General features: G+C 41.5%; 2 protein-coding genes across 6 annotated transcripts in view; one reads left to right on the forward strand and one right to left on the reverse strand.

The window, feature by feature from the left end:
- MAST3 (microtubule associated serine/threonine kinase 3) overlaps positions 1–14,448 on the reverse strand; it is a 70,037-nt gene that overhangs the window by 41,149 nt on the left and 14,440 nt on the right. The window contains exon 1 of one of the 4 annotated variants that reach the window (XM_039338494.1): positions 604–2,351. The exons of 2 other annotated variants lie outside the window; for them this stretch is intronic. In XM_039338494.1, coding sequence (XP_039194428.1) covers positions 604–662 — 59 coding nt within the window. In that variant the 5' untranslated portion in view covers positions 663–2,351. Of the gene's footprint in view, positions 1–603; positions 2,352–14,448 lie in introns of those variants that run through there. One more of the 4 variants, XM_039338495.1, reaches the window with a different exon arrangement.
- The window catches only part of IL12RB1 (interleukin 12 receptor subunit beta 1), a 67,392-nt gene continuing 65,283 nt past the window's right edge, over positions 12,340–14,448 (forward strand). For both annotated transcript variants that reach the window (XM_039338499.1, XM_039338496.1), the window contains exon 1: positions 12,340–14,334. The gene's annotated coding sequence lies outside the window, so the exon portion shown is untranslated. The remainder of the gene's footprint in view (positions 14,335–14,448) is intronic.

The raw sequence follows: 14,448 nt of genomic DNA on the forward strand, positions 1-14,448 counted from the left end.
TCCCCAGAACTAGCCAGAAAGATACTCTGGTGAATGGTACCAAAATCTGCTGAGAGCCGGACGGTCAAAGTTCAGTCAGGACTGGGAACAAGGCAGATTGCCGGATTTTTATCCTAAATCTCTTGGCTCCTTTCAACGCCTGATATCCAAATGAGATCAAGTGACCTCAAATGGCCCGGCCTGGGACCAGCCATTCACATCAAGGCACGCCTGCATCGCAGCCGCTGAATATGGTCTGCAACTGATGTCCTAATCTGGACATCCCCAGCAGCAACAAAAGATGCGGGACGGGGGAGGGGAGAAAGAGAAGTTCCTCTCCTGACCAATCCTCCCGTGAAACAGAAAAGAGGCGCGGGCGCAGCAACGGCGCCCCGGCAACTCTCAAAACAGCTGCGCGGATCAAAAGAGCCTTCCCCCAAACCACGCTGGCTTAATTTGCTGCTCCCAGTCCCGCATCCAAACTCCCCGCTTCGCACAACACCCGTCCTTCAAAGTCTGGCTACTTCCCTCTCCGAGACAGCCCCGCTCGATGCGTAATTGTGGGGGGGGGGGATACCAACGCTATTGTTGCGCGCGCTTCCCTCCTTCCCTTTATCTCCTTACCTCTTGGAGCGCCGGAAGAGGGTACCCGCCAAAGTTTCCCAGCAGCTCAGATCGGACATCGCGCCCCGGCCAACTCACTCCCAGTCAATGGGAAACTACCGGCCAGCGGCCCACCGGTTTCTCTTCGCCGCCACCGCCGTCTCCGAGGTCCGCCCGTCTTGCAGCCGGAGGGATTCTGCAGCGCCCCCTTCCGATCTTTGCAAAGCTCAATCTCCCTCCTTTCTTTCGTGTGGCCCCTCTCTCCCAGCAGAGGGGGAGAATGCGCGGTGGCGCTTTCCAAAACGGGCAATTTGAAAGAAGGGTTAATTTCGACTCGCATCAACGGAAAGGCTTAAAAGCATGAGGCTCCTTGGGAGGAGGGGATGTGGCCACTGCACGATTTCCTTTCGATACTAGAATCTCCTTCTCATTTATGAGAACTAGAAACTTGTATCTTCCATTGTGAATTTAGTTATATTCCTCGGCTGAGGAATTTGCCCTTCCACACAAGGTTGGAATGTGAATGGCCTGAAATCCTGTAGCATGCATCGCAGCTAAACTAAACTTTAAATTCAAGGATCCCTGGGCACTGAAACATACAAAGTGTCCTGTCTGATCAAGCTTGGGCCTCCAGCATTTGGGGTCACCTAAAGGCCAGCCAGATGTAACAGCCCTCTCCCACTGTTGCTCCCTGGCAGTTGGTATTCAAGGAATGCAGCTTGCCAAGAAGCAGCTATCAAAACTAATTGCCATACAGACCACCCTGCTGGATTAATTTGTCTAGTCATTTAAATTGATACCCTTTGGCAATATGGCAGAGGGTTCTACAGTTTAATTCTATTTTGTGCAGAGAAATAGATCCTGTTAGGAGTCCCAAATCTACCATTCAATTTAGTGGATGATCTTAATATGAAATGTAGGCAAAAATGCTTCATTAATCCCATATTCCAGGCCATGCATTATTTAATCTTTATCTCCTTTACCTAAGATCCAAACTAGAAACATTGCAATCATTATACTTTTTTCCTTTAAGAGAATTGCTGTAGCCCTCTGCTCATTTTGAATAGGGTTGAACAGGTCTGATCATCTCATCAGTACTGCAAGCTTTAGTATCCTGAATAATCATCTCCTATTTAAGATAGTCCCGAGGAAATTTGACCCAACAATGAAGGTCCTCAGTATGGTAAAGTGTAGGTCCCACCTCAATATTCTTGCAGAAGTAGACATGGTTAGATTAAGGTTTCAGGTTTATCAATCAAGTGTTTATTTACAGCTGGCTGAAAACATACCAAACTTAACATTTGACAAAACAGGCTATTGACACAGACATGGATTAATTTACAGAACAGAATAATAACATGCTCCTTCTTACATAAACCCATTAGATATGCTAATCCGAAGTTCCTTTTATTGCACTGGCCCTCCATTATTTGTCAGACAGACATACTTTGAACTAGGATATTCCAATTATTCAATTCCAATTATTCATCACTGCTAACAGCCACAAATAGATATCTCCTTTCTTGTTTATTGATCCAATTCCTTTTGAAGCTATTTAAACCAACACTATGATCACATCATGAACTTGTACTTGTAATTGCAAATTGTGTGCAGTTATGTTGTGTCTGACCTCTTTCCGCTGTCAATCCAATTCAAGACTAAAATTGATAAAAACACTGAAGAAAAATGCAAACCAAATAATGGACAGTAAACTTGATTTTCTTCAACTTATGACTGGCCACTTAGTGACCATTCAACGTTGCAATGGACCCCCCCCCCCAAAAGCTGCACACACCCCTGCAGTCTCATGATCACATTTCAGCAACTTGGCAACTGGCTCACCTTTACGGCCACTTGCAGCATTTCACAGTCAAATAAATGCAATTCACGGCATTTTTTTTTTGCCAATTTCTGTCTTTTTCACTTGGTTTAGGAATATATTGATTTGCTTAATGACCGTGTCATGGACTTAATAACTACAGCATTCACTTAGCAACTGTGGTGTTTGCTTAATGGCAACTGCAAAAAAGGATAGAATCGGATCAGGTCACATGAGCATCTTAACTTACAACATGCTCCATGAAAGTCTTAAGTCAAGGACTACCTGCAGGAAAACTACATCAGCAAGAATAGAGGACAAACCTGTAGCCATTCTGTTTTGTTAAGATGGGAAAACTTAGGGGCCGTGAAAGGAGAAGAAATAAGTTGACAATATACTTCAGTGTGCCAATGGCATCTGCTAAAATTTAAGAGACCAATGTCCTCCAGAAACTTACACCTCAGCATGGGGAAATGGGATTTCAGCTTGGATGGATCCAATTGATCCAATCTGAATCCAGGCCAGTATCCCTTCCCATCCTGTCTGCCTTGCTGTGTGTAACAGCCACCAAACAGGCAAAGATTTAACCCTCTCAGCTTGAGGGTCAGCAGCCAAGGACAGCAGCAGAGGGTCAAAAGAGATAGCAAACAGGCAGCCAGAAGTGGATGAAGGCTCTCTGTCTCTCTCCACAGCAGGGCTGGGGACGACAATGTACAGCGCACACATGCACCAACATCCTCTTTGCAGGAAATCATGTGTCACCCTGTGGACTTCCTCTTTCTCTCTCTCTTGTTCATGGCAATGAGGTTGCCTTTTAGAACACAGCACTACGCAAAAAGGAGCCTGCAGCTCAGATAGTTGCTATCCCCTTCACAGTTGCTACATAACAGATCAGGTTGGTTTGAGAAAAATGCCACAGGACCAAACTGGAGTTGAATCATCTTACTTTAGTAAAATGTCAATCTTTGTTTCCTGGCCAAGGCTGATGAAACCTCCTTCAGCGATCTCAGGAGGGTCTTCAGCCAGCTCCTTCCCTTTGGATTTCTTTCCTTAGCTACTAGATGGTGGTGGATTTGGTGGCCAAGAACAAGCTGGCTTTTTAATTTTTTTTAATGAAAATGTCAACACTCCATATTGACATAAGCCAAAGAAGAAATCAAAGGAAGTTCCGTAATCTCCTAAACTACTAATGTAATTTTTTCCTCAGTTCCTTTTCAGATGTAATTCTATCTACATATTTGTTGTTAATGCAATTTTATATAGTTTTTAATATGTGGATTTACCGCTTGTTGTGCACCATCCACACCTTCGGTGAGTCACCAGTGAGGTGGGTAGTTATATATATATTTAATTGTATGTATGTATAATAGCAAAGACCTGATTTGAGCATGACTTGAACCTTGGGTCAGCTCCCTTACATTTTGTGAAGATCAGGGAAATCAGAAGATCCAGACAGTTCAAATGGGTATAAAGATTTATTGCAAACTTAAGCTCTCTAAAAGAATCTGAGCTACTAATGGTCCAAGCAAATTGGTGGTAAATAAGAGTCAAAGGAGTTCAAGATGGGATGGACCTTAAATCTCTTGTCAGTGCGAAGGGACTCATGCATTTGAACCCTCCCTCGGGCTCAGCCTGATCATCTCCTACACCTGGTTTAGTTTTCCTTCTTTTGGGGGGATGGGAATGAAAGTTGACAGACTACACATTATGCTAAGCCATGTTGTTTTTTTTAACTGAACTACAATTGACTGGGTTTATTGAACATGGAAAGGGGCATGCAACCTTCTGGGAGCCAAAGACTCCCAGAAATCTTGACTTACAGGTAGTCCTTGACTTAATGATCATTCATTTGAGCAACTATTCAAAATGGCACTAAAAAAAGTGACTTACTATAGGTCGTCGCATTTACGACTATTGCAGCATCCTCATGGTCCCTTGATCAAAATTCAGGCAGCAGACAACCGATGTGTATTTACAACAGGGTCCCTGAGTCATGTGATCGTCATTTGAGATCTTTCCAGCTGTTTCCAACAAGCAAAGTCAATGGGGGAAATGAGATTTACTTAATGAATGTATGATTCACTTGACAACCGTGGTAAAAAAAAAAGGTCAGAAAATTGGTCACGACTCACTTAACCACTGCCTTGCCTAGCAGCAGAAGTTCTGGTCCCAATTATAGTTGTAGATCGAGAGTATCTGTAGTTCATTTGAATGTGAGGACTATAAATGTTGAGTATTGAAGTCAAGTAGATAGGCTAAAAATTTCCATACAGAGATGGGGCCAATCTTTCTATTTTTTTCCCCTCTGGAGGGGACAAAAAAATTTTCATTGTTGATTTAAGTATGTTAAACAAACTGCAGGGTTAAAGTGCAATTTTGATATATTTTCCAGCCTGAAAATGGTTGGGAAATCACGCTGCTGTTTTTTGGCAACTATAGTCGACAGAGTACAAATAAGGAATTGGAAAAGAGGGTCTGAGGCGTTTATAAACCACAACAGCTGGGCTCACACAATGCATTAAGCTAGAAGCAAATAAACCAAATTATGACTTGGCAGGATGATATGTAAATCTAGTTGGAATGTAATGCATTTGCTGTCATTTCCTTCTTGTGGTTTGAATTTGGATGCAACGTGATTTGGCTTCCTTTGAGAAATTTGGCACCACCATTATTTCAAGGAAGACAAACATACACAAGTGGGAATGGTTTGCTCTAATTTTCTGATTAAAAACAGCAAGATAGTTGTTTCAGGCATTTTGCCTTTTGATGCTTTCTTTCAGCAGCATGTGATGCCAGCAGTTAACTGAACCTCTTCTTACAAAAAGATTTGGCCGTCGCTCTTCCCTAAGTGCTGTATATTTGGGTTGTACAGTATCCAGATTCAAGTCCAAAAAGTCATTTTGGAGCACAAGCACAATGCCTGTTTGGGACTGTAAAGTAGACATTTCTTTTCCTGGGAGCATAGGACAGTTGCAGAGATGGCCAAGCAATTTTAGGGAAAGATGCAGCTGCTTTAAAGAGTTAAAGAAAGAGGCTATAGTTGCACTTCACATACTTCAAGGTACTTTTTCAGAATTATTTCCAAAGCGCTACAGCAGGGGTATCAAACTGGCAGCTGACAGGCTGGATGCATTATGTGTAGGCCACACCCACCCTGGCTTCGCAAAGGCAAGAAACGTCACGATATGTCGTGTGATGCAATCGAGTTTGACACCCGTTAACTACAGGATGAAAAACAGCAAGGCAGTCAGTTTGCACTACCACAACCAACTGTTCCTTGTGAAATATTTGGCTACAGCCTAATTGTCTTCTCTTTGCTGAAAGCTTGTCTATTCATTTTTATAATATATATCTTTTAATATAGATTTTATATTTGTTGTTTTATTCAATTGTTGTATGCCAGGGAGGGAGGGATGGATGGATGGATGGATGGACACAAATAGATAGCCTTAACTGAGAAGATGGGAAGAGGTAAGGATTCCTATCTTGTTAATTCTTGCACTGACTTCACAGTTTGGTAAGATGACTTACAGGAGTATCAGCATAATTTTCTCTTCTTAACAGCTATACTGAAAAAAATCTCAGTTTTTTACAAAGCACACACTATTTTCCATCTCTGAGAAATAACAGGCAAGATGGGCTCATTCACAGTCTAAGAGATGCTCAAGAGAAATTTTGTTGCTCATTGGCTGTACTGTACACATTACTAGGATAGGGCACTATACTGCAGTTGATCTTAGGGCCTCCCATTCCATGGCATTTTACTAGCACTCTTAAAAATAACTTAGGTCTTTGTCAAGCTGGCCAAAAGGCACAGGGAATGGAAAGCTTTGACGTTCCATCACTTTCCACCTCATATAAAAGAAAGAAAAAGGTGCCACTAGATTAGATCAAGGTGGATGCATTCCCTCTAAAAGTTTGCTGCAGTGGAAAGCCAAGGCTTTTATGATATTAGGAAATAGGGCACAAATAATGCACAGTTGCCCTACATTTTGTCTCTACCTCCAAATATTCAATGTGCTTCTCAATAAAGAGAAAACAAGGATGAATAAAAGAACAACTGGATCAGACTCTATAGATCTTGCCTCCAGAAGCTGTGGGTGTTTCAACACTGGAAGTTTTTAAGAAGAGATTGGATAGCCACTTGTCTGAGCAGGCGGTTGGACTGGAAGACCTCCAAGGTCCCTTCCAACTTTGTTATTCTGCTATTTTTTTATAGATCTATGTAGCGCAGCATTTAGTTCCCTAATAGGTACTTCCAAGAAGGCAACAAGCAGGTTTTGAAAGTTTCTTGTCATGAACTGGTATTCAGAGGTAGATTGCTTATGAACATAGAGCTTACATAAATTAACAACCCTAGAATGTGTCTATGGTTTCACCTCACTGGAATACTGCAGGGTGCCTTATAACAAGTGAGATTCTTGGCCCACTGAAACACAGTGCAACTACCACCATTGTTCAAGATTTCAACAAGCAAACCTTTCCATCTCTAAAAAATGCTGGGACCAAAAACTCAAAGCATGTACTCAACTCAGTGGTTGATAATCCTGCATTTACAAATTGTCTAATGCAGGTGTCCCCAATCCCTGGGCCACAGATCAGCACCGGTTTGTGGTGCGCCAGAAATTGGGCCACACAAGAGTGAAGCCCCATCTGCACAGGCATGGGATGCAGGCAGTATGTGAAACCACACCACCTCCGGTCCATGGAGGTGCTTTGACAACAGATGGAGATGCAACCCTTTTCTTCTTATGTTTTACTCTTAGAGTTAGAGCTAGAGCTAAAGTTAGATGATGCTGGGGGGGGGGGGAGGAATGTGCATGAGAGTTTAGCTGTATGAACCAAAGTTATTGAAATAAGAGATAAGAATTGGTGGGCTGGAGAACTGGAGGGAAAGCCTGCATTTCAAACTAATTGGAGAATGTGATTTATGACTATTAATTGGAGGAGGGAATTGTGCTTTGATACTGTGTGCTCAGGGGAGGGGAATCCAGTTTTTGGCTTTGATTATGTTAGTGCCGATGCTATGCTTCTCAAATAAAGATTCTTTAAGGTAAACAATGCCTCTAAGTTCTTTGAAGACTTTCATCTGTTGGAACCATGACACCTCTTTCCAGGGGGCCACTGTTCTAATGGTTTGGTATAGTAGTTAAGTTACCAGATTAGAAACCAGGAGACTGAGTTTTAGTCTCACCTTAGGCCCAAAACCAGCTGGGTGTCCTTGCACTAATTACTTTCTCTAAGCCTAGGAAGGAGGCAATGGTAAACCACTTCCAAAATGTTGCCAAGAAAACTGCAAAGACTTGTACCAGGAGTCAATACTGACTTGAAAGCACACAAAAAAGTATTTTATAGCAACTTATTCCAAAATTACTTCTCCAATTGATGATGAACAGCAGTGCAAGTGAGACGCATTGCATTCATGATGAAACATATGAGCACCCCATAAATTCCATACCTGCAGTCTTCTATGCTTATTGCCTCCTTATGGAAAATAGGACACTGGAATAAAAATTGCTTTGATCCATGGGGAACTTCTTATGTTAATAGAATGAAGCCAACTTCTCAGTGAGCTCCCTCATCACAGGTAAGGTAGGTGGCTGTTCAGAGTAGTGTTTGTCAACCTTGACAGCTTTAAGACTGTGGACTTCAACTCCCAGAATTTCCCAAATTGACAACATCACTTAGAATTCTGGGAGTTGAAGTCCACACATGTTAAAATTGCCAAAGTTGATAAATATTGGTTCAGAGAGAAAACATTTTCAGCACCACAAGCCTATCAATGGAACTCCTTTCCCTTTTGGCTCCAGATAGAGGATTTTCTAAATTTTCCCAGGCATTTTCTCTAACATCATCATCAACATCATCAATGCTGCATCCATTTATTTATTGATTTATAAAACCAAATATTCTCCTTCATCCTTTCTCTACAGTGCTTAGACCAGGGGTCTTCAAACTTGGCCCTTTTATGATTTGTGGACTTCAGCTCCCAGAATTCCTCAGCCAGCATGCCTGGCTGAGGAATTCTGGGAGTTGAAGTCCACAAGTCATAAAAAGGCCAAGTTTGAAGACCCCTGGCTAAGACCACCACAGTGAGAAGCATACAGAAAAACATAAAAGCACTATAAAATTTTAATAACTTTAGGCATGTTTTTTATACTTTTAATACATCATGATATATGCTGGGTTCTGGATGGCTACTTTGTACTTATTGTACATTTTGGATATCTTTGGATACTGCTATTTTTACATGTTTATGGACAATGTTTCATTATAATAAAGGTAAAAAAAATACCTGGTATTAACAGCTACCAACCACACAAGCATATAACTCTATAGCTTCCTTAGCAACAGAACTGTAGTGTGCAATTTTCTTCCTTCAGAACATCCTTTCAGCTCCCTAAATTAGCCAACCGCTCTGTGATTTTCTTGTGATCTTCCATCCGATTATTAATCAGGCTAGATTGTGTTTAGTTTCGTTGAAATAGTGAAGATTAAATAGGTTCTGCTACCTTCTATGGCATTGCATGATAAGGCTCTCCCTGAATTAAGTTACGGTGAATCCACAAAGCTTTTATAAACAAATCCATGGTGATGTTAGACATGCAAGTCAACTAAAGCAGTGAGCTGTTTGATATTGGGAAGGAGGGTGTAAATGGTGGTTTTCAGCAATTATACTGAAACTCTGCCTACGTAAGAGATGTTTGCACTCTGCATAATGATGAACAAGAGCTACAATATGTTTATTGCCGTCTAGAAAAATTACCAAGAAAAGACTTTGAACCCATATCTTCCAGAAGTATGCTCATTTCTATTAATGCTTAGATATCATACCTGAATATTACAGAAAATTGCCTAATTCCCATATATGGTTGATGCGGTCAAACATGGCCAAATAAGAGGCAGGCAGATCTGAAAAAATGTATCGCTTTCTGCTTATATGTATCACTGCTTGCCATCCGTTTTTTTCCTCTCGTATTCATGCAAATATGTGTTGTTCTCCTTTCATTCCATTCTAGCAAGGGACCCACGTGTCAGCCTTTCCAAGGGTCTTCTAGGGTACAGGACCGAACATTGGATGGAAACATGCTATTATGAAAACCCACTAGATCAGGGGTTGCCAAACTTAGCAACTTCAACTTCAACTCCCAGAATTCCTCAGCCGGCATGGGAGTTGAAGTCCACAAACAAATTTGGAGACCCCTGCACTAGATCATGCCAGCTGGGGAATTCTGGAACTTGAAGTCCATGCATCTTAAAGTTATTGAGGTTGAGAAACATTACACTCGCCTATGGTTGATCAACTCTCTGCTTTCTTCCTGAGTACATGGAAGTATATCCCATAAGACAATTTGTACCACAATTCACAAATCAGCAACCTCCTATTTTTTTTTATTTGCTCAATTCAAGTAGTGAAAATTTGGGGGAATCTGTTATCAGAGAGTTGTTCCATCCCTGCAGAATGGCAGAGCTGCCTCTGCAATTACCTTTCTCCTATAGATGAGAAGTCACTTCCACACAGCCGCCAACATCACCAAGGTTGACACCGTCATGCTAGCGTTGCCAATAGTATGTTCATCAACCCAGCCAATGTTTCTTTCCGAAAACTAAACCCAGCACTTCACCCCCATTTTTCTTCTTCCCCTACACATTTTCTTTTTGAAGCAAGGAAAAGGAAAAGGGAAGTGTTCAATCAGGTACTGTTGGAGAAGGCAGCTCTCCAGGGCAACTTGAAAAAAAGGGGGGGGGGAAGGGCATGATGGTGGCAAGTTGCCATTCTCCCTTGGTTATCAGAGAGAGACAGACAGGATATAGGATGAAGTGGAAATTCTAATGGGAAAATGCCTGCTGCACAGCTTCAGAGGAAATACTGTAGTACAAAAATATCTCCTCCAAAAGAGTCGATAGGAATCAGCTCTATTTTCCAAAGTGTTATGCAAGTTCTGAACTTGTAGGGCTATAGAGGCATGACACTGATTTTAGATGTGCATGGAAGAACTTAGAATTTCTTGCGGGTGTTCAGTGGCCAGAAGCATAGATCTGGGTGCTTAGCTTTGATTTCCGAAAATACATTTTCTTAGAGATTTCTGTTTCACTTGAAAGAGCTCCATAGAGACAACAAGGGTCCAGGAGCCTCTGACAATAAGCTGACCGTACTCCTTCGTTCCTAGAACCTAGGTGTCAGATGGGACAGTGACTAAAGTGACTCCCTTATTTTGATCTACAGTTTATAGGGTCATTAAATAACATGAGAGGGGCAGGTTCGCACAGAGACAAAGATCAAGGTCTAAGCAGTCACTTCTAAAATGCCGCAAAAGAGCGTGTGCAGGAATCTGCCTAAAAGAATCCACATCAGACAAAAATTGCAAAATAACCCCCTACCTAATAAGACCTGTGTCTACGTGGCATCTACCACACTCAGGATGTTTGGGACAAGAAAATCATTCAAGTGAATTGTTCTGGAGTTCAGCCCATTCTCAGAATCAAACTTTATCTGCAACAAGGGAACCTGGATGTGTTGTGCTATTTGTGTTCTATAGTAATTGATACAGTAAAGGTAAAGGAATCTGTATGGATTTTATTCCACTAGTTGTTGCTGACTTTATGGGGTGGTGCTCATCTCTGTTTCAAGGCTATTGAGACAGCGCAGTCCAAAGATGTTTCTGCTGTCATATGGCCAGCATGACATCATGGGGCACTGTTATCTTCCCTCCGAAAATGGAACCTATTTATCGACTCGCATTTGCATGCTTTCAAACTGCTAAGCTGGGGTGAGGGTGGGAGCTAACCTGAGCCACGGAGCCACCAATTGATACAGTACATCAGGGGTCCCCAACCCCTGATCCGCGGCCTGATGCCAGGCCACAACCCATTCAGAACTGGACTCCAAAAGTGGTAGGTGAGCGTGCATATGCTTGTATGTGCACGAAGCTGCATTTGTGAAAGCGTGCACACAAAACCATCCCCTCTCCCCCCCCCACCGCCGCCACCGTAGCCTCCAGGAGTCCACCAAGCCAGAAAGGTTGGGGATCACTGCAGTACAGGATTATTAATCAGTAATATTTTTTCTCTGTGCCTTTAAGTCAGTCCTCATTTCTGTAGATTACATGAGCAAGTCCCTGCAGGTCTTTTTGGCAACATTTTTTGAAACAACTTTCTTAGGGCTAACAGACAATAGCTGGCTCAAAATCCTAGCTTTGTGCCTAAGGTAGGACTAGAATCTACGATCTCCTCGTTTCTAGCCCAATACCTTAACCACTGCATTCATCTGGCTCTCTAGTAATACATTTGTAACTAAGAAACAATTTAGACTTAGAATAACTTTATTGTCACTTTAAATGTACACTAATCAGCATACATTAAAATGAAATTTCGTTGCATTCAGTTGTCAAGGGGGGAACCACCTCCAATATACACTGCATAAACGTGACAAAAAATTATGCATATACCTACATACACACACATATATGACACAGAGGAACAATACAGTTTAGTTTGGATGTATACATATACATGGCGAGAAAAAAGAATCCTGCGAATTTCCAATACGGATGGCATAAGGAACAAAGCTGTTACAGAATCTGGTAGTCCTGCTAGAAATACTTCAAAACCTCCTCCCAGACGGGAGCAACAAAAACAGACTGTGCAGTGGGTGTGTGGGGTCTCTAACAATGCTCCAAGCTCTAAGCAGATATGAGCGCATATAAGCAGTATCCTGAATATAGGAAGAGAGCTTCCTATAATCTTCTCAGCTGTCCTTACCACTCTCTGTATGGACCTTCTATCTGAGGTTCTGTTACCACCAAACCAAACAGTGATGCAGTTTGTTAAAATGCTCTCAATTGTGCCTCTCTAAAAAGTGGCCAGGACAGAAGGAAAAATTTCCTTGAAAAGAAGATTTTCTTGAAGCAACTCTATGATCTATAAATAAAATATAAAACAAATACATTTTACAAAACAAAATATAAGGATATATTGCAAAAGAATTAAATGGAAATTATTGGTTGCTTCTAAGGCTCAGATTTATCCCATTTCTCACATCAAAATCCTGTGCTCATGTAATTCTGTATCAGGAATAACTAAATTCCACAACGAATATAAAATACATTTTAATGAACAACTTGGGTAAGCAAACAGTGGGGGGGGAGGCAAGCAGAAGTTGCCCTGGCAAATTAATAGATAATTCCCCATTCTTAGCTTTCATATTTAAAAAGCAAACCATAATTCATTATCCTTTATCAGTTACAAGTTAGCAGGGAAATGACAGATACTGTTTTGTCCAATTATTTGGTGAGAAACCATCTGCTCCCATCTTTCAGTATTGTTTGGTCAATGAGTAAATCAGGGCAATGATTGATATACCTATTATTTAGAGTTTCCAAATGTATTTTTAAGCCTTTTCCCCTCACTTTTCCTCTAGACTGCTATTGAGTAATCCCAAAATCCAAAATAAAAGGATTTTAGTGAACATATAATTATACTGTGCTGTTTCTACAAAAATAACAAGATAAAGGCTTCCTCTTCCCGATATAACTAACTAAAATGTCACAGGAAAAAAACCAGATTTCCTTCCCTGTTGGCAAACATTTCATTATTCCCCAATGCAATGCACCCATCATTATTCATAATATTACAGAGATAATGGATTACATTAACTTGACCAAATAACCCACAACTGTTATGACCAATATACGGAGAGTAAACAAAAGAAAATTCACTTTCCCAACCTTGTATTAAGCTAGGCCTAGGCCTTACAACCTAGACCAGGGATAGGCAACCTTGGCTCTTGGCTCCCAGAAATCCTGAGCCAACCATGCTGAGGGGAAAGGGAGAGGTTTCCAAGCTGAGCCATGCTGGCTCAGGAATTCTGGGAGTTGAAGTCCACGAGTCATAAAAGAGCCAAGGTTGCCTACCCCTGACCTAGAGCATTGACAGGAAGGAGATGCAGATTTCTGCATATGGAAAGAACAATTAAATGTAGCTAGCATTTTTTTTAATTCAGTAAATTACAAGCATTTGGGGTGGTTGTTTGCCTCTCTAGAAATCTAATGTGGGTTTGTGTATTTTATCTGTATACATCTGCCTATGATTAATCTATATATTTCTAAATACATGCAAATATTTCAAAATATTCTGTTGCCTTCTCCCCAAAGGAAACCAACTCTGTACTCAGAAAAGTGAAGTAGCTTAAACACTCTTGTAAGAGCACAGTGGCCTGGCTGCCCATAGCAGATTCAGAAAAGTCTCTTCTACTTTTTTATAGAAAACTTCCAATTTCAGAAAATATGTGTAGCTATGAGTTAAACAGTTGGGTTCTTCGTATTCTCTGAGCTTGGTTGCTTTCCTGCAGACGTTTCAGTTATAGACTAAAGTAATGTCTTCAGAGAACTCCAAAAACACAATGGAGACTTTCCTTTTGCAAGACTTTGCTTTCTTGTTAGTTCAGGCTGTCAAACAGAAATCTCATTTCCTGCTACCCATCATACAAAACATAACCCTGTTGCTTAATTTGAGCGAGCTGGGGGAAAATGTATTTCTTAGGTAGGAAAGAAGGAACAAACCAATCCGGAATGCATTTTCAGTTTTCGTAACGATAAAAACAGCTGAACTTGCAGAATCAGACCATGGCATAATTAACACAACAACCCTAGTCCAACAGCTCAGTAAACAATGTTTTCCTTTCCCCTCCCACTGCTGTTGCCCGTTCACCTTTTCCTGCTGTTTCTGGTGCTTGCCAACAGCCCCCCTCCTCAAACGTCAGAGATAATGCTATGCAGCAATGTTATTCATTAATCTTTTTAGCAATGCAACTAGAGCAGAACTTGGCCATGAATGTGAGAGGAGCAACAGAACGTGCCTCTCAGGCTTGCCTGGTGTAAATGCAGGTGGCTTTGGAGGAAATGGCAGGCTGGTTCCACCACTGCTGAAATTGGGTACGTCTAGTTTAATGAAAAGAAGGACTAGGGTGACATGATAGCTGCCACAGGGGCTAAGGGGCTGCCACAAACATGGGGGGGTCGACCTATTCTCCAAAGCACCTGAAGGCA

The sequence above is a fragment of the Crotalus tigris genome, unplaced genomic scaffold (genome assembly GCF_016545835.1).
Source record: "Crotalus tigris isolate CLP2741 ecotype Arizona unplaced genomic scaffold, ASM1654583v1 scf7180000017701.1507938, whole genome shotgun sequence".
Lineage (NCBI taxonomy): Eukaryota > Metazoa > Chordata > Lepidosauria > Squamata > Viperidae > Crotalus > Crotalus tigris.